At 54.4% G+C, this 18,740-nt stretch overlaps 3 protein-coding genes across 8 annotated transcripts; 1 reads left to right on the top strand and 2 right to left on the bottom strand.

Moving 5' to 3' along the window:
* Positions 1-33: 33 nt before the first annotated feature.
* Positions 34-5,390, bottom strand: ELMO3 (engulfment and cell motility 3). 3 transcript variants are annotated; one of them, XM_079119765.1, is made up of 20 exons: positions 4,297-5,390; positions 4,109-4,149; positions 3,950-4,022; positions 3,708-3,758; positions 3,351-3,520; positions 3,163-3,262; positions 2,909-3,060; positions 2,747-2,825; positions 2,596-2,646; positions 2,394-2,516; positions 2,165-2,296; positions 1,962-2,063; positions 1,751-1,859; positions 1,506-1,642; positions 1,256-1,419; positions 1,050-1,162; positions 848-952; positions 674-756; positions 499-585; positions 34-413 (listed from the first exon to the last, which is right to left on the bottom strand). In XM_079119765.1, the coding sequence occupies exons 1-20, from the start codon at positions 4,372-4,374 to the stop codon at positions 201-203; spliced, it is 2,163 nt and encodes a 720-aa protein (XP_078975891.1). In that variant the 5' UTR covers positions 4,375-5,390; the 3' UTR covers positions 34-200. The 3 variants fall into 3 exon arrangements, with proteins under 3 accessions (XP_078975891.1, XP_078975892.1, XP_078975893.1); XM_079119766.1 differs by lacking the exons at positions 3,163-3,262; positions 3,351-3,520; XM_079119767.1 differs by lacking the exons at positions 3,950-4,022; positions 4,109-4,149; positions 4,297-5,390 and having other exon boundaries at positions 35-413; positions 3,628-3,758.
* A 15-nt stretch (positions 5,391-5,405) lies between these two features.
* On the bottom strand, positions 5,406-11,997 carry E2F4 (E2F transcription factor 4). 2 transcript variants are annotated; one of them, XM_079119779.1, is made up of 10 exons: positions 11,179-11,360; positions 10,626-10,735; positions 10,326-10,487; positions 9,971-10,014; positions 9,207-9,268; positions 8,694-8,991; positions 8,037-8,237; positions 6,057-6,104; positions 5,799-5,843; positions 5,406-5,687 (listed from the first exon to the last, which is right to left on the bottom strand). In XM_079119779.1, exons 1-10 carry the CDS (start codon positions 11,311-11,313, stop codon positions 5,572-5,574), a joined length of 1,221 nt encoding a protein of 406 aa, XP_078975905.1. In that variant the 5' UTR covers positions 11,314-11,360; the 3' UTR covers positions 5,406-5,571. The 2 variants fall into 2 exon arrangements, with proteins under 2 accessions (XP_078975905.1, XP_078975906.1); XM_079119780.1 differs by having other exon boundaries at positions 5,406-5,843; positions 11,179-11,997.
* A 760-nt stretch (positions 11,998-12,757) lies between these two features.
* On the top strand, positions 12,758-18,621 carry EXOC3L1 (exocyst complex component 3 like 1). 3 transcript variants are annotated; one of them, XM_079119764.1, is made up of 14 exons: positions 12,759-13,432; positions 13,748-13,800; positions 13,980-14,155; positions 14,235-14,454; positions 15,075-15,687; positions 15,770-15,887; positions 16,023-16,148; positions 16,247-16,347; positions 16,573-16,653; positions 17,385-17,514; positions 17,635-17,757; positions 17,838-17,993; positions 18,084-18,208; positions 18,289-18,621. In XM_079119764.1, the coding sequence occupies exons 2-14, from the start codon at positions 13,755-13,757 to the stop codon at positions 18,476-18,478; spliced, it is 2,205 nt and encodes a 734-aa protein (XP_078975890.1). In that variant the 5' UTR covers positions 12,759-13,432; positions 13,748-13,754; the 3' UTR covers positions 18,479-18,621. The 3 variants fall into 3 exon arrangements, 2 of the variants coding, with proteins under 2 accessions (XP_078975890.1, XP_078975889.1); XM_079119763.1 differs by having other exon boundaries at positions 12,760-13,432; positions 16,543-16,653; XR_013760576.1 differs by lacking the exon at positions 18,289-18,621 and having other exon boundaries at positions 12,758-13,432; positions 16,543-16,653; positions 17,851-17,993.
* Positions 18,622-18,740: the final 119 nt, after the last annotated feature.

The following is an 18,740-nucleotide window of genomic DNA, read 5'->3' on the forward strand; positions in this document are numbered from 1 at the left end:
CAAGTTTGCTGTCTTATCTTATTCACTAAGTTTGAAGTCAGGGGATGACTTTCTCTTTGTCACAGGCTTGGCCCACAAGGTTCAGAGCTAGCTTGACACATACCTAAGAGTCAAGCGGACTTTATTTTTGCCCATGCTTCTCTACCTGCCACCCCCTGTGGCTAGCACCGTGGTGGCAGCTGAGGCCCTTGGCCAACTTGTCAAGGTTCAGCAATGTTGCAGTCATAGCAGAAATTGAAGTTGGTGGGGGGTGGGGGCACAGGTGGCGGCCGCTCAGGGATAGGCACATTCTCTAGCTCCAACAGTCGCAGCTTGGTCTCCATGGTCAGCAACTGCTCCAGGTCCAGCCGGGTCTGCTCACTGCCCATGGGGCTGCCTAGCAGGGCACTCAGCCCATCTGTCCACAGATAGAACTGGGGACAATGGGGCCAGCTTCATGAGAGCCTGTTCTCTTCTCCCCTACCCATCCACCCCACTCAGGCTCACCCAGACACTCACATCATGTTTAGAGGGGGCAATGAAGTTGAGGTATGCCTCCTCCTCCCCGCAGTCATAGCTGATGGAGAAAGCTAACTCATAGAGGTCCTAGGGAAGCAGTGAGCAGGGACAATGAGCATGGACTGGGGCAGGCAGGGGGAAGGCACGAAGAAGCCCCTAGTCCCACTGTATGTACCTTATTCTGCTTCCCGGAGCCCTTCTCCCGGACATGGGGGCAGTCCTTGCCTGTCAGGAGTGCCCTGATGTCAACAATAGGGACTGCAAGAAGAAGAAACACTGGGCTGAACACAGACAGCCGTACAGCATGGGGCGTCTGGAGAGAGCAGATATTAGACCCCTGGCTCCTTACGCTGCTCGGGCAGGCTCTCTGGGGTGGGTGGGTTGGTGCCTTCCTCTACATCCCCATACTGCAGCACCTTGTGGTTTGGGGACAAGCAGCAGAACCACAGCTTGTCTGTGCAGAGAACAAGGAAGAGGGAAGGAAGGAATGATGAGAGGGGCCCTGGGTTCAACCCAGCTACCCTCTGCCCCTCCTCAGCACACTCAGAGACCCTGGCGCCTCCTGCTGCTGATCTTGCGGAAGAGTGTCCCCTCACAGAGGCGGAGCAAGCGCTGCTGGCGGATCAAGCTCATGAGCTCTGGTTTCAGCTTCTCCCTCAGCTCTCTGGGTGGGGAGTGGGGAGTCATAGATCAGGACTGACCTGAGGCCCCTTGGAAGGTGGGAGCTCATAATGGAAAGCCATCCCCACCAACTTACAGTATGGGAGGGGCCAGAGTGCCCTCCTGGTGCAGTCGCTCTGTCTGCCGCAGCCGCAGCACCTCCCCATAGGTGAGTGCATTCACCTTGGTTCGGAAGAGCTCTAGGGACGAAGGCTTCAGGGCCAGTGTGCGAGCCAGCTGTTCCCGTACCACCTGCATAACCTGGGGCCACCCCAAGCTCAGCTTGGCCCCTTGCCAGAACAGCCTCCTTCCTCGACCTCCCATACCTCCCACACCACACCTCTAACCTTGTCAAAATCTTCCTGTGTTGCCCTCATCTCTTTCCAGGTCTTATTTAGCAGCTGGATGGCTACACAGAAAAGCTCATGGAAGCTCTGGTCCTGTCCGAAGAACATGGGTGAGAAGTCCTGGGCTGTCTCGGAGCCTGGAGCAGGGGGGCAGGAGGGGCTCAGGGAGAAGGTGTGTACAGCCCCTGGCCCTCTCTGCCCTTCCGTCCCCTGTCCCCAGACACACTATGCCCAGCTCCACTCACAAGGTTCCCCAACACGGAGCAGTTCACACAGCAGCACAGTCAGCTGGATGCTGCTCCGGGCAAAGGGACACTCATGCTTATCCTCCCGGCTACTGTTTTCCAACACGAACTGGGGTAGTGGGAGCAGAGAATGGGGTCAGTTTTAGCTAAGCCCAGGGGTCCTGCCAAGGTGAGGCTGCTGCCATCCCCACTCCCCTGCCCTGTCACTGACCCGGCTGTATGCACTGGGTGCATGTCTGGAGAAGTAGAGCATGTTGTCCAGGGCCAGCAGGCCTGGGGGCACACGTTCCAGGTCCTGCGCTGGGTTGCTGTTCTAGGGGTAGGAGCACATGCACTCAGAAAGAGCCACAGCCCCTGGAACAGCCACAGCCTGAGTGGAGGCCAGGGTGGGGACTTGGGGTAGGGGTCACTCACAGAGAAGCCCAATTTGCGGAATTCTCGGGCACAGAGGGAACGGCGACGGTCAGCACTCAGCCCAGTGCCCAAGGATTCCCCCTCCAGTTCAAAGGCAGCCTGGCGCAGGGTCTGCAGCTGTTCCCGCTGCTCCTGGGGTCATTATTGGAGGGCCAGGGGAGTCAATACCATAGATTCAAGGCCAAGTTCCAAGCTACCAGCCTGTGTCCCACCCACCTCCAAGACACACCTGGCTATAGGGGTCAAGTGGTGTCCGCATGCGTGGCTCCAGCAGCCCCAGTGTAAGGGCCTGCAGCACATACAAATGATGAGCCATCTCATCCCCCAGTGGTGTTGAACTATGGATGATGTTCTGGAGGACAGTCAGACAAAGGGTGTGAGGTGGGCTACTGGGAGAAGAGGAGTGGCGAGGGGTTTCCTTAGTTTTCTACCTTGTAGATGAATTGGCGAAGGTTTCTCTGCCACAGGTAGTCAAGCATGTGCTGAGGTGGGTGGGAAAGGGGATTAGATGCTTTAGCACCAGGGTGGATCACAATGCCCACCAGCTGATGCCCTCCATGCAGCTACCATATAGATAGATACCTTCCGTTCTGCAGGGTTGGCCCCCTGCAGCAAGGCTGTCAGTAGGGCCATGGCCTTGGTTTGCAGCTGCTGGTTCATCCTATGGCAGGAAGAGGGGCAGGCTCAGCTTAACACCCAGGGTCTCACCCTGCTCCCCCATCTATACCTCACCCCAGAGCTTACACCTGCAGGTGCACCAGCAGCCTATCCAGTGGCACCTCACTCTTGACCAGCTGGCCCAGAGCAGGGCTGCTCAAGGTCACACTCTCCAGCAGCCGAAGGGCCAGCGGCTGCACAGAGGCATCCATCAGATTCATGTTCACATAGCACACCACCTGTAAGAGGGGTAGGGTGTTGTCACCAACTCACCACTATAGTGGCCAGATCCTGGCACTGCCCCACTGCCCCACCCACCACCCCTAGAAAAGCCCACCCACCTTCCTGACAAAAGGGATGCTAAGCGTCTCCCAGGACACTACACCATGCTCCATAAGCTCCAAGAAGGCCTTCAGCCCGAGGGCCAGCACCTCTCCTAGGCTGGGGGGAGGACATCTGGGCTGAGCAGAACCAGACCAGGCTCCCCAAGCCCTACCATGTCCCCAGCCCACCATAGCCCTGTGCTCACTCGTCCCCATCCTCAATGATGGTGCCAAGTCTCTGAAGCCCATCGCGGCTGATGACCTCCTGGGCAAAGGTCATGTCTGAGGCCAGTAGAACCAGGTGCCTCAGGGCTTCGAGGCGCCCTTCATGACTTGGACTCTGCAGCCCACCCAACAGCTGCTCAGCCTCAAGGTCCTGGCAGAAGTGGGAACAGAGGAGAGATGGAATTTGGAAGATTAAGGACTGGAAGAGAGGGAACCCAGGTTTCCACTAAGTGGGGCACTGCTGAGCTGGGGCCAGACCCAGGGCAGAGGCCACCAGGCACTTTAAAGGAATGCAGTAGAGAGTCAGGCAAGAGAAGGTGGGGCAAGAGGGGTATTACTGGAGCAGTGCTGAGGCACAGGATGCTGCCATTCTTGATCTCTCCGCGGTTCTGCAGAAAACAGCAGAAAGGGGAAGCACAGTCAAGGAGGGTTCTAAGGTAATCAACTGGGTTGTCAGGGAGGATTAGGGGATCAGTGAAAGCTTTCATTCAAAGGGGAAGGATGAGTCTGTGGAATCAGGGCCAGGTGGGTTAGAGAGGTCATAGGGTTGAGCATGGGGGCTGGGGGAGGGGGGACTAACATTCTCAGTGATGTATCTCCTGTGCCCATCAGCAAACTGCAGGGCATAGCGCTCCCAGTGAGTCAGGCTCCACCTGTGGGGCACAGAGCTCAGGGGGGCAAGTAGGGGGCCGCCTCCCGTTTGCCCCTCCCCCACCCCTTGCCGGCCCACCAGACTCACGCGTCGCACACCTCCTTCAACACAGCGGCCAGGGGCTTTGCCTGCAAGTGGAGCTGTCATTCATGTGGCGGGAGTGGGGAGGGGTTAGGGGAAGGGGGCTGCGGAAGGAGAGCTGAGCTGCCTCGAGGGAAAGAGGGGACCCCACAGGTTGGCGGTAGGGCAGGTGGAGGCCGGACAGGCCGGATGACCTGGTCCAGTTGGATGAGCTGTGGGATGGCGTCACGCATCTGGACAGCAATCTTCACCACGTTCCGTGGAGGCGCCATGGTCCAACCCAGCTGTGGGCGCCTGCACTTTCCACGGAATGTGCCACCTCCTGCTGAGGGCGCACCTGCCCTGGAGTCCCTGAGGACGAGTAGGGCGTCCCTCTGTCCGCGGCCTGGCTCCGGTGGCCCAGTAGCGCGCGCTCACAGCCCAGGGCCCCACTCCTGGCCACACGCCGCGGCCTTCCCAAGGGAGCCAAGGCTAGTTCCGGGTTGGAGTCCGGGGGCAGGAGGGTAGACCAGCGCCCGCCCCGGCCCGCCCCATCAAGGCAGCCCCGCCCCACGCCAAGGTGTGGCAGGCGGGGGCGGGGAGGGCAGGCTGCCTGCTGCTGCTCCACCTCCCATTCCAGCTAGGTGACCCACCCAGTTCTGCCACAAATCCAACATTGAGAGGGGCCCCAAAGAATCAGATCAGAGATAGCCTTAGGCATGGTCTTTATTCATTTGGACACTGTACAAATATTACAATTTCCTTTTGCTGCAAAAAGTATAAAAATAATCTTTATATAGGAATCCATTCGTTACTGTAAATCTTTCTAAATCTCTGCAAATGGCTCTAAATGAGGGTAAATGAATAAATGGAAATGAAGGGGAGCTATGGGGCATCAGGCCTCAGGGAATGACCTGCAAGGATTCCTGGCTAGAGACCTCAGTTCCTTCTTGTTAGCACCCCCCACCCACCACTGCCACCTGCAGGTTCCCAGGGCTCAGGGCCCAGCAGAAGTGGGGTGGGCGGGGTGCACATGAGAGGTCCAGGAGAAGCTGAAGGTAAGTGGGTGGTTAAGGAAAACTAGGATGTTGGCTGGCAAGTACCCAGCTCCACCCCACCTTTCCCTCCTTTTGGGGGGAAGGGCTGGCAGGAGCAGGGCAGTGGGCTGGACAAGTTGCCCTATGGGGACAATGGTGGGTCAGTGCCACTGGGTGGCAGCTAAGCCTGGGATGGGGAGGCTCCAGAAAAGAAGAGGCAAACACTTTGGCTCAGTGGTGAAGCGGGCTGAGCCCCTTTCCCTTGCTCTGCTAGCACAGTACAAGTGCCAGTGCAGGAGAGGGAAATGTGGCCAGAACTGCAGTAGGGGAAGGCTGGAGAAGCCAGGAGTCTGTGGCTCTCAAGCCTTGTAGGGGCAGGGTGGGGGAAGGTCCCCAGGCAGCCCCCAACTCAGACAGTCTGGGTCCCGGCCATTCGGCATATGTCCCTGTCAGTCAGAGGTTGAGAACAGGCACGTCAAAGAGATCACAGACACCTTCACTCTCGTCCAGGTTGTAGATGTAATCGTGGTCTCCAGGGGGTGGAGAGAGACGGAGTAGGGGGGCAAACACTGCAGAGAGCACTAGGCTGAGGCCCTGTGCCAAAGCCCCACCCAACAGCCACCCAAACTCCTGCCCACAGCCATCTACTTTCTGAAGCCCCACCTTTCCATGCCACCCACCTTCTGAGGACATCAGCTCCTCCAGCAGCTCTGAGCTCATACACTCTGAAAATGGAGAGACCCCAGTTACATTCTGGCTCCCACTTCTCCAACCATCAAAGCCCGTGAAACAGACCCCCAAACCTCCATCAGGAGATTTACCCTTTCCCCCTGCAAGTACCAACCACAACCAAAAGGTCCTCAGAAGGGCAAAACAACAGTTGTAGAATGCAATGAGTCACATTCCTTATCCCCATCCCCAGAAGGAATGTAGCCTACCTCGTGTGGGGTCGAAGATTTCTGACAGCTCTTTGGGGAGTTCCAAAACTGAAAGACAAGAAAGCCATGCTTGAGCTGGGAGTGGTGGTGCATACCTGTAATCCCAGTGGCTCGGGAGGCTGAGGCAGGAGGATGGAAAGTTCAAAGCCAACCTCAGCAACTTAGCAAGACCCTAAGCAATCAGGGAGACCCTATCTCTAAATAAAATATATAACCAAAAAAAAAAAAAAAAAGGGCAGGGGATGTGGTTCAGTGGTTAAGCATCCTGGGTTCAATCACTGGTGCTGAAAAATAAAAATAAAAAAAGCTGTGCTCAAGGCAGAGATCCAGACAGGTCACACTAGAGGCCCCATGTTCCTCAGACTCATCACCACCCACCCAGGGCTCACACAGCTAAGAATATATATGTTCCATCCCAGGCCAAACTGGCATTATTTGCTAGTCTCTTCTGCTAAACCTGATTCTCAGCACTGAGCCCAGGGTACCAGACCCACTGCAGATGACTGGTATAGCCTTTCTAATTCAGAGGCTCTGAAGAGGGTAACAGACTTTTGTCCCTTTCTGGGTTCAGTGTGCATACCCTGTCTGGTGAAGGATGCCCCATCCATTCACTCCCATCCCTCTGAGCACCTGCTCTATGCTGGCCTCAGAGGCCACACCCTGGGTGGGGTCACCTGGAGGAGGTAGAAGTAGATGTTTTGACAGAGGACAGTGCCACAGGGTGATGACCTCCACTACATATGGGAAAGACACATACAAGAAGAAAATAAAGCTGGAGAGGACCACAAAGGATGCCATAAGCCAGGCTTAGGAATTTGGATTTTTTTCCATCAGGCCTTAGGGAATCATTGAAGATACTTTTTTTTCTGGGGATTGAACAGGGCCTCCTGTATGCTACCACTCAGGTATATTCCTAACCAGGAAGGTACGTTTATAAAAAGAGCAATGCCAAAGTCAGGTTTAGATTTCAGGAAGATCATTTTGTTAGTAAAGGTAAAGAGAAGGATGCTGACAAATTTGGAATTAAGGTGGCTAGAAGTCATCCTGAGTGCTGAGAATGCAAAAGGGATGGGAACAGATGTCTCAGATAGACCTCACTTAGCCAATGTGGGGTAGGCAGTAGAGGGAGAAAAAATTGGAGTGACACTCAAGGGACAAGTCAGCCTGGGTGACTAGGGTCAGTGGTACAGTGCCCATGGAGGTAGAAAAGCAAATTTCAGAAGGAAAATGAGTTAAAGTGAGGGCACATGGAAATGAGGCATTCACAGGAGACAAAGAAGATGGCAAGTATACACAGAGGAGTGGAGGTCAGGCAAAAGTTGTACACTAGGAGGAGGCAAGACAGTCATCTATCTACCCACAGCTGAGACCTTCCACAGTGTGAAATGGAACAGAGCCCCAGGAAGCAATGATGTTTAAGGAAGCGCCTGGGATACAAAGAGAGGAAGCCAGAGGAGATCCAAGAACTGGCATCATTAAAGCCAGAGGGAAAACATCAGAAGGAACTAAGAGGGAACACCAGAGTCAAGCCTTATAGGAACCTGCTAGGTTCGGGACCACATCAAGAGTAGCACTGCTTTACAGCTGGGACAGGGGACCCTGCCGGCTACCAACTGAGGATAATCAAGAGATTAAGACAAGGAGGGGATTAGGGATTACTTTTTAAAGAGGTCCAGATAGAGATGAGACAGGGAAGGTGAGATGGTGACATAAAGGACCAAGTGTCAATCAGTGGGATGAGAGACTCAGTGGTACTCTTATTAGAGGTGACAGGCAGGGCTTAAGAGAAGGCCAGGGAGTTCCATGTTAGCCCAGGAGGAAGGCAAAAGGGCACCAGCACTGACCTAGAGGCCAGATACCCTGCTCTCGGCAGAGAGCTCTGCTCTATATCCCAATTCTGCATCCAACCTGTACTAGGCTGAAGTTTAGACTCCCTGCTGTCCCTGGGATGGGGTGGGTGTGGAAGGGACAGGTACTCACCACCTGTCGGTTCCACCTTGATGGGGTCAAAGGAGGTAGAAGGATTGGGTCCAGATGAACTGCTAGTGCTGCTGCTGCTGCTACTGCTGTCCAGCAGGGCAGAAGACTGCAGTGGCCGGGTGTCCAGTGCTGTTGGGCCTAGTGGGAGTGAGCTGAGCTCACCGTTGTCCTTGCTCTCAGTTCCAGAACCACTGTTGTTCACTGAAACAACATTTCCCAAACCCAGTCACACGCGTGTAGAAAGTGGCTCATTGAAACTGGCTGGGGTAGAATCCATGGCCAGGAAGACCACAGTTCTGGTTCCCAGACCCAAGAATTAGGCATTCCAGAAGAGTTAACCTGGAAACAAGTCACTAAAGGAGACAGAGGCACAAGGTTATAAGGAGGAAGACTCCTGGACAACATGGGTCCAAGAGAGTTGCCAAAGTAGGTGAGACACTGGCAGATGTAGGGGAAATCACTACTGGCCCTTTACACTGTCAGAGCTTCCCTGTTTAAAAAAGCTCATTCACACTGTCATAGCACTAGGAGGCTAGGTGGGGACCAGGGGAAGACCAACCCTGACAGTCTAATCCAATTCTAAGCACTCCACAATAGAGGTATTGCTTCTCAGGTCCCAGAAGATAACCCCATCACCAGCTGCCCATTAGGCCTCACCTGTGATTTCAGCTGCTGGACCCGTTACCCCTGGGACTTCTGTGCTGCCAGGAACATGGATGGGGGTGGTAAGCTGGGGACTACTTGGACGTGAAGCCTCCTGGGGCTGAGCTAAGGTAGGCTTGGGCAGAGGTGGAGGGGTAGGAATAGCAGGTGGGCTCTGAAGCAGATCCTCAGGTGGTGGCACAGGCACAGCCACAGGTGGCGAACTCAATGCCTCCTTATTCACAAGCAGTACCTCAATGGGGCCACTCATACTCTTCAGGTGAATCTGGTACTTCTTCTGCCCATTGAGACCCTACAAGTAGGTGGTAGGGACAGGTAGAATTACAAGCAGACATGGCTCCTGCATGACCCTGGGTCAGGGCCATAGTGTCCTCACATCCAGGCTGCCCATCCTCCTAGATAACCCCAACCCCAGGCCTCCCCCTACCTACCCCACCCTTGACTTATCAGACTCCACAGCCAGCACCCGCCCTCAGTTGACACTGCCTGCCTGAGCTGAGTACCCACCTCTGGGATGGGCACCTCTAGGCTGGTGCCTGATGGGGCACGAATGGCCAGGAGGGTGTCTCCTAAAACAACAAGGAGAATGGGTCAGGGCTAATGGGTTCAATCTGAGCTGAGAATGGATGTGCCTGCTCCTTGGAGCAAGGTAGGAGATCACAGTCTCTAAAGAGCTAGACAACAGACCTCCACCATACCCACAGTGACTGGGCAGAGCTCTAAAGTGCTTCTCTCTCCAATAGTCTAGGCTCAGTAACCAGGAAATATGGATTCAAACACATTTATGGAGTGAAAGATCACTGGCCATGGGCATCTCACTCCTCAACTGACGATGCCATTCCCGAGAAATATGTATTTTGGCCAAGGCAAATGTCCCTTTCCCAGAACCAATCTGAGGGAATACAAATGGATACAGGGTAATAGCTCCTGTATCCACAGTGCAACTGAATTAACTACAAGTTGGAAGTGGGCACCACTGTCCTGTGCATATGGAAGTAAGCTCATAAACACATACACACTCTCCCTTGCACCACTATCATGCCCAAGAAGTCAAACCCAGAAGACCCACCCCAGAATTCTTGCATTCGTTCCATATAGCAGGCCTAACAGAGTCCCAATGATCTTCAAACTGAGGACTTACACTGCCTGGTTGGGTAGGCCACAGGGTCCATCTTAAGAAATGGAACTATCCTTGGGAACTGAGTCTGATACTCAGGGCTGTGGTTCGGTCTAGCCCCACCCCCAGTTCCTCCTACCCAGGCTCTGCTCACCAGCAAAGCATCTGCAGATGTCCTCATGAGTCACGTAGGCCAAGGTGTGAGGGTTAAGGAGAACGGCTGATGCCCTGTCTACAACGTTAGATGGCAGACCACAGAGGAGACCCGATGCTTTAGCAAAGGTCTGACACACACACATCCTCAGAGGAAGTTCTGGGGCCTGGGTTCATGTGGGGAGGGATCATAGGCTAGGAATGGAAGGGGAGGGGACGGGCTCTGAGAAAGGAGCCTGAAGCTTAGGGGCTCCATCCTCCCAGAAGGGACAGGGTCCAGGGCACCAAGGAACAAACCCAGATGAACCAGGGGCCCTATGCCCACTCCCCCAGAGCAGGGACCGCCAGGAGGATATCAGCTGTTCTGCACGTCCTCTGTGACGTTCCGGATGCTCTGCTGCACCCACACCTTGTGCTGGTCAAGTTCTTGCTCCCGCTGCTGCAGCTCCTCGATTTCTGCCTTCAGTTCAATCAGCTTGTCAGCAATCTCCCGAGTATTGCAGCCAGGCCCCACACCCCTGGGGGGGAATGAGACTGAGAGGAACTGCCAGAAACTCCAAGTTCCACAGCCCCTGCTCTTCCCTGCACCCTCCACCCCATGTCCCTGACACTTCTGGGTAAGAGACCACACTGCTTTCCCAGATAGCCCCACTCACTTCCACTGGATGCTGTTCTTGGATTTTTTCTCGATCAGCCCAATACCTTCTAACACGTTGGTAATGTCGTAAATTCGCCGCTTCTGGCGCACAGCTAAGGTGTCAGCTGCCTGGCAGACAGAAAAGAGTGGAGAGTGCTCAGCCCTACTCTCAGGTGCACCCCAGCTACCTTGAGATTTGGTTTGGGATGGTCTGGGAAGGGTGTAGCCTGGTTCCAACCAGCTGTAGTGCCTCCAGGCATTACAGCAGCTTGGGACCCTGGGGTGGGGAGACCTGGCACAGCTCTGAACTGATGTTTTCATGCTCTTTACCCCTCATCTGCTAGGGAGGGCCACGAGGACTAGCACCTGCAGCCTGGAGCCTGGCACACAGGTGACGCTCAGTGGCCTCGGCCGAATGAATGAAACAGCCCGCGACCTTTCTCCTGTGAGAAGGCACACGGATGGCGGCCAACTCTCAGAGGACTCAACGGGTACGCCCGAGGCTTTCCGCTACCGGCCCAGGCCTGGCCCACCATCAAGCTCCCCCAGTTGCCCCTAAGCCCGGGCCGCACCAGCTTGAGGTCAAGCACGCCGTCCTTGGCCTCCTGCAGAAGTGACACGAACTTGGTGGTGAGAAGTCCCAGGCTCTTCTCATGCCGGCTTGGAGTGCCCGGGGGCGGCGGCGCCTGTGGCCCGGCCTCCGCCATCGCGCCCGCCCGCCGCCTCCCCTCAGCCAGGCAGGCCAGGCCGGCGCCGCCGCCACTTCCGCTTCCGTTCCTTGCCGCCGGAGCCACCGTCGCTGCTTCCGCTTCCGCCCAGTGCCCTCCCAGGGAACTGGCGCAATTTCTGTCTGCAGGCAGGGACGTAAAACTTCGGGGAACATGCCTAAATATTCAACTGCCGAATTAGACGAAAACAAGCCCTGACAAGTGGGAATACCGACAGATGGGAGAGGGGTATGGAGGAAGTCAGTGAGCAGCCCCAACAGGAGAGAATAGGGAGCCATCGGACTCTTCCTTGCCAACCTGCCCCCAAACCATCTGCCCAACCCTCTCAGGAGAGACTACACTGCCTGATAAGCCCAACCTGCTCCCCTAAGCCTGTTGGAAAAGGCTGCCCCACTGACTCGGGGTCACCCACCCGCTTTCTGCCCCTCACTTCTTGCCAAGCAGCAAGCACTAACTACATCCAGCTTGCCCACTTCTCTTCATCCCTGCCCTCTTTCCTTACTCCCAGAGTCTTCTTTGCTCTCCACACTACAGTGCTCAGAGGCTGTGGAACTCTTTTATAACCACTTCCCAGCCAATATAAAGCGGTTTACCTATGTGTGAGTATAAGTAAGCCCTTAGAGCACTTCCTGGCATGATACAATAATTATGTTTTTGCTGGTATGTTTTGTTTGTTTGTGGTACTGGAGGTTGAACCCAGGGGCATTTTACCACCGAGCTGTAGCCTTGACCCTTTTTATTTTTTAATTTTTTATATTATTTTATTTTTTAAAAAATTTTTAGTTGTAGATTGACACAGTACCTTTGTTTTTATGTGGTGCTGAGGATAGAACCCAGTGCCTCACACATGCTAGGCACTACTCTACCACTGAGTCACAACCCCAGCCCCATATATTTTTTTTAGTTTTCAGACAGAACTTGTGATCCTCCTGCCTCAGCTGGATTAACTGGGATTACAGGAGAGCTCCACGGAACCTGATTTTTTGTTATTTTTAACATGGTTATTGCTTATTGTTATTTTAGGTCAAGTTTTCTGGGAAACAGACTTTGAAACAAGGATTTGCTGGCAGCAAGTCTATTGGGGATCCACATTTGTAAGGAAGTAAGACAAGCAGAATTGGGCAATGCAATAATAATTATTATTATTTTGCTTAAATAAAAAAGTAAAATCCTTTATATTCAGTAAGCACTTAAAGTTTAAAGATGCACAGCCCACTAGCTCTAAATTAGGGTGGCCCTTCTGAGGTGTTCCAGTCTTTTGTCGTTGTTGCAGTTCTAGAGATCGAACACAAGGCCTCATTTGTACTAGGCTAGCACTTGACCACTGAGTTATGTCCCTAGTTCTGGTCTCCAGTCTTTGTACCCTAGTATTTTTTTTTAAATTTATTTATTTTTTATTGTGTGCCCTAGTATTGATTAAGAGCTTTACACTTCTGGCAGCTGTGAGACATCAGCAGATTACACTATGGGCAACTGGGGAATGAGAGCCCTGAAGTGTGGATTTGGGTGGTGCACGAAATATCCACTGAATTATTACTATCCTGTAGTACCTTCCATGGCTCCCTATTGCTCTTAGAATTAACACAGCCAGCAGACCTCTGTCTTGCCATCACTCACTATGCTCCCTCTTCACTACAACCTGCGGCTTCTGCTCTACCAAGGTACACAGCCTCCTCCCAGGGCGCACTTCACCTTTCACCGCAGGTTGAGGCTGAGTCTACTTCATGTCTTCGCTCTGAGCAGTAAAAGGGTTGGTCAAGACTTGATGATCACAGGGAGTACACCCCTACCCTTCAGCCCCGCCCCTCGGGAAGTGGCGCCCAGTGCTCCCCACCTCAGTCCAGATGCTCTTTCCTGTTGGGAGTCAAGTGCCAGAGACTCAGCTTCCTTCCTTTCTGCCTTGGGGAGGGAGGGGCTTCTGGGCTGGGAAGTGGGAGAGAGGCTTCCTTGGGGAGAGGAATTCTGCTGTTTTGTGCCAAAGTGACTGGAATCACCCAGGCCTGTGAAGAATGTGACCAGTTCTGCTTTGGCTAGAGGGTCATTCTCAAGGTCAAGGCTGTTTGCAGAGGAGGGAGAACTGGACATCTGGTCAAGACTGGTAAGTTTTGTACCAAACTTTCCTGACCATCGCAGAGCAAGAACAGGGTCTTTCAGAGGCAAGGTGGAAACAGGCCTCACTTGGCATTGGCAGGGGCGCAACCCAGCCAACAACCCAACAAGCGAAGGCCTCCCAGATGCCTCCCCCATCACACCACCTCCCTCTCATTTCCTGAGGGGGCTGGGCAAGAACCTCCCTCCTCCTCAGAGGAGCCTAGACAGAGGCAACTACCCAAAGGAGACACAGGAACATCTACTCTGCCTCCTCTAACCCAGATCCTTGCCCAGACTCCCACTTCATTTCCTACTCCTCCAGACCTGCCATGGAGTCAGCAGCCAAGGACAAAATGAAGCCTGCACTTCCCTGTGGTATGAGCCCTGGTGGGTGGGTTGGGGGAGGGTATGGGAATGTGGGTTTGGTCCTCCCTGTCAGGTCTGCCTGGATCTCTACAGGACAATGAGTAGTGGATTGTCCTGGGAATGAGCAGGGGAACAAGAAGGACAGCAGGTTTGGCAGCCACAGGCCCCTCCCTGACGTAGTTGCCCAGGCTCTTCTTCCCCAGGGCCTGAGTGGCCAGAGCAGGAGCGGGCAGAGCAACTGGCTAGGGGTGCAGCACTCAAGTGGGCCTCAGGCATCTTCTACCGGCCAGAGCAGCTGACCAGGCTGAGCCAGTACCGTAGTCGAGAGGTGCAGCGTACCTGCTCCCTAGAAGCACGCATCAAGGTAGGCATGGGGCAGGGGACAGCAGAACAAGGAGGGGGCTTCAGGGCTAGCCAGGACTCACTGGGTCCTCTCTTCACAGTCAGTGGTGCAGTCATACCTGGAAGGTGTGCAGACTGGTGTGTGGCATCTGTCCCGTGCCCTTGAGGCAGTGCAGGGAACCCGTGAAGCCCTGAGCCAGGCCCATGGGTTACTCAAGAGTATGGCCCAGGCCTCACAGAGCCTAGAGCCCCTTCGGGAGCGGGTTGTCCAACATAAGCAACTGCAGGCCCTGTCTCAGTTGCTGCCCCGGCTGCAGGCAGGTGAGTGTGCAAGGACTCTGGGAGTCAGTTTTCAACAGTCACCCACCATTGATTAAGGACTGGAGCACAAGTTGTGGGATTGCATGGAGAGATGCACTAGGGACCTGCCAGAAAATAAGCCAGGCTTCAAATGGCAGATGAGAGGCTGGAAGTGTAGCTTGGTGTAAAGCACTTGCCTAGCATGTGCTCAGCCCTGGGTTCAATCCCCAACATCACAAAACTAAATAAAATTCCAAAAACAAAAACAAATGGCATATGAAGCAGCATGTGAAATCAGCTCATTCTGGATTTTCCAAGAATGGGATGTTTGAGTGAGGATAATCCAGTCAAGTGCTGTGGCTAGCCTGAGCTAATATATGCTAACACATTAAAATAATTCTCTAATGGGATGTATATGTTTGGAGGTGAATGGCTTTCCTCTTGTTAGTTTAAACATTTACATCTGACCCAGCAGGCTGCTAGGATTTTGCCTTGATCCTTTCAGATTGCTCAATACTCTACTGTACTGGTTATTAAACATTTTATATATCACTCCAGTCTCAGGGCCTCAGTATTACTTGCTGTACCCATTGCGTAGGGGAGAAGGCTGAGACCCAAATCTGTCTCCTCTCCTTCATCAGTGCCAGCTGCAATGGCCCGCACACAGACCCTGATTGATACCCAGCGACTCTTGGAGGCATATGTGAGCCTGCGGGAATTGGAGCAGCTGCAAGAGGAGACATGGGCATCTCTTGGGGGCCTTGAGTTGCCAGTCTTTCAAGGCCTGGGCCTTCTGGCTGAGTCACTGAGCCAGGCTATAGAGACAGCTGCAATGGCTGCCAGGCAGCTGGCACGGGAAGATCCAGCCCTGCTGGTGGCTGCTCTTCGTGTGGCAGAAGTGGAGGCTGGGCGCACAACTCCTGTGGGGCAGACTCCCCGAGATTGGCGGCAACGCTGTCTGCGTGCACTACAGACAGGCCTGGAGCAAGTCCACTTTTCAACAACCACGCTTCCTGAACCAGGGGCCCTAGCAGGGTGGCTGAAGGCTCTGCAAGTAGCCCTGCCTGCTGAGTTGGCCACAGCTGAGGCACTAGTAGCACCCTGCTGCCCACCACACTACAAAGTGGTGCAGCTCTGGGCCCACACCCTGCACAATGGCCTACGCCGCAGCCTGCAGCAACTCCTTGCAGGGCCTGAGCTGGGAGCTGCTGATGCCTTCGCCTTGTTGCACTGGGCACTGCACGTGTACTTGGGGTCAGTGTCCTTGGGGTGACAAGAAGTGGGAGGATTAGAGGTGGGGGAGAGCTCAGCGTGACGCAGGGCCTCCCATCTCCAGGCAGGAAATGATGGGGAGCCTGGAATTGGGGCCTGAGGCTGATGTTTCCCAGCTGGAGCCCCTTCTGACGTTGGAGAACATTGAGCAACTGGAGGCAACATTTGTGGCCAAAGTCCAGGTAAGTAGTTAGGGCAGAGACACTCTGCCAGTCAGCTGTGGCCTTTATCTGTAGAGTTCAGTGTCTTCCTGTCTTTGGCAGGGTCAGTGCTCTGCTACATCCTGCCACCCTGCCGCCACTCATTCTTTCTCCTAGGCAAGTGTGGCCCAGTGGCTGCAGAAGGCACTGGATGGGGAAATAGCTGAATGGGGCCGGGAGCAGGAGCCCAACACAGATCCATCTGGCTTCTACCACTCACCAATGCCAGCTATTGTACTGCAGGTGGGAGAGAAGAGGCCAGGAGGAGGGCAGCTCCCATAGGAAAAGAACAGGAGGGCAGAGTCAGGGCTTTGCTGATGGCTACCCATCTTTACCTATAGATCCTGACTGAGAACATTCGTGTGACCAGCCTGGTCAGCGAGTCACTACAGCAGCGGGTGCATGGCATGGCACTGTCAGAACTGGGCACATTCCTGAGGAGGTCTGCCAAGCATGGACCCATTCCCAATCCCCATCCCCCTCCCAGGACAGCCCAAAGGGGATCTGAGTGAATAGGACACTCCAGTGGGAAAGGGATCTTTCAAACAAGGATTTGGAAGTGGGGCAGGAGTACTAGGGCTGGGTTTGGGGGGGGCATCAGAGTAGCAGAAAGTCTAGCCACCTCTGTCCATTGCAGCTTCAGTGATGCTCTGATCCGATTCTCCAGAGATCACCTCAGAGGGGAAGCCATGGCCCCTCACTATGTGCCCTACCTCCTGGCAGCCTTCAACCACCAATCAGCACTGAGGTACTAGAAGACTCCCAAGAAAAGCCACCTTCACCCACCCGCTACTGAATTTCTATTATGTACTGACCAGGCCTACACTAGGCCACTCAGAACTTTGGGCCCACATAGCTCAGGGGTTCCAATCCTGGTTTTGCTAATTACTAGCTATACTACCAAGTTACCTAATATTTCTGAGTATGGATTTTCTTTTGTATTCTGTGGGTAATAATGGAATGGTCTGAGAATCACATCAGATATTAGATGTGTAATATCTACCACAGTGCCTGGCACATAGGGCCATTATTCATCCCTTTAGCAAATATTCATCAAGGCCCTAGTCTGTGCCCAGTAATGTCTGAGGTTACAGGTGTAGACAGAAATAAGAAAAATTACCTTACTCTTGGGTGTTGTGTTCTCTGTGATGGGGGTAGGGAGAATAAACAAATTAATGATGAGTTGTACTCCTTTCTGACTGGGATTAGCTCCCTTCCCTTACAAACGCGGAAGCGGAACCCAAAAACTGACTTGCTCAAGGTCATCGTGAATTTGAGGCAGGTCCCGCTGGGCTGTGTGCCCCTTGTAGCTGCTGAGAGCACCCCTCCTAGCCTAAATCGGTACCTGAGACCTCCAGAGGGGCAAGGAACCCCCCCACCACACACTTACGGCCACAAGGTGGCGTCGGAGTGGCTGAACAACGGAGGCCAAATCAGGCCTTGGCCTTGGTCCTGAAGTCATGATTTCTTTTGGTCCAGCTCCTCAGTGTCCATCCTGCAACCCGACGGAGCAGCTTCAGGGATCTTGGCTCCGATAGAAGCCGCGCTGGACGAGTTGCAGAGGAGGATCTGCCGTCTGGTATTGGAGGCACTGCAGGTGGAGCTTCAGGTGAGACTTCCTTCCCGTCGTAATAAGGATGGGAGATAGAAGGTGTACAGATGGAAGTCTCTGAAGGGACTGCCAGATCGGGATCATATCGCCAACTCCAGCTCCACTCACTCTTCCCAGCCCCTGTTTGAATCTGTGCCCTCGCGCCAGTGGCTGTCGAGCTCCGAGTTGCTGGACTGTGTGTGCGATCAGACGTCACGATTCTGCCGGGATTTCTGGCGTGTGCGGAGCCCCGCGGTTGAAGTGCGTCGAGTGGAAAGGCCGGGGAGGGGCAGTTGCGCGTGGGAGAGGCAATGTAGACCCTCTGATCACCTACCTTGCAGTTGCTGTTGGCAGAGGCAGAGCGCACCGTGGTATTGCAATACTTACGAGCGCTGATGTCAGGTCGCCTAGTGTGCCGCGATGCAGACGAACGAACCCAGGCTGCCGAGCGTCTGCAGCACGATGCCGCCCAGCTTAAGGAACTTTTCCTCGGTTTGGTGAGCTCCTTGGGAAGGCCGACGGGCAAAAGTCTCAGTGATTGGGTGGGAGCCAAGGGCTGGCTAGAAACTCAATCCCAACGTACCCAGGGTCTGGAGGAGAGCTCGCATTGTTCGCCGGTGCTGCTCGCCTTGAGGGAGTTGCTGAATCTGCGCGACCCCACGCTGCTTGGCCTGGAAGTGGCAGGCCTGAGGCAACAATTTCCCGACGTGAGGTGCGGGGACAGTGGGGGCGGGAAGGGGGAGGAACCAGGGAAGGGAAGTGCTGGGCCGATGCATCTTGGTGTCCCTACAGCGAGGACCACGTCTCTGCCCTTTTGGATCTGCGCGGGGACGTGTCCCGAGAGCAGCGTCAGGCCGCACTCATCTCCCTGCAGGACGGCCCGCCGCCTTCGCCCCTCATGGGCCACCGCGCTCTCTTCAGCCTGGTGCCGGCGCCTACGCCCTCCCTCTCCTCCTGCCTCCCCTCAGGGCCCTGCTCTTGACGCTCCTGTGCCTGCAGAATAAAATACGGGCCCCGTACGCCTGAATCTCTATGTGTTGGGGAAGGAGAAGGATGAAATAAAAATGTCTGTGACATTTAGGGGGTTCATGCACAGTGACACGCCTAAGGTATCCTGGCTGCAGTTCTGGCATGGACCCATTCCCAATCCCCATCCCCTTCCCAGGACAGCCTAAAGGGGATCTGAGTGAATAGGACACACCAGTGGGAAAGGGATCCTCCAAACAAGGATTTGGAAGTGGGGC

This window comes from Sciurus vulgaris, assembly GCF_902686455.1.
Source record: "Sciurus vulgaris genome assembly, chromosome: 17".
Classification (NCBI taxonomy): domain Eukaryota; kingdom Metazoa; phylum Chordata; class Mammalia; order Rodentia; family Sciuridae; genus Sciurus; species Sciurus vulgaris.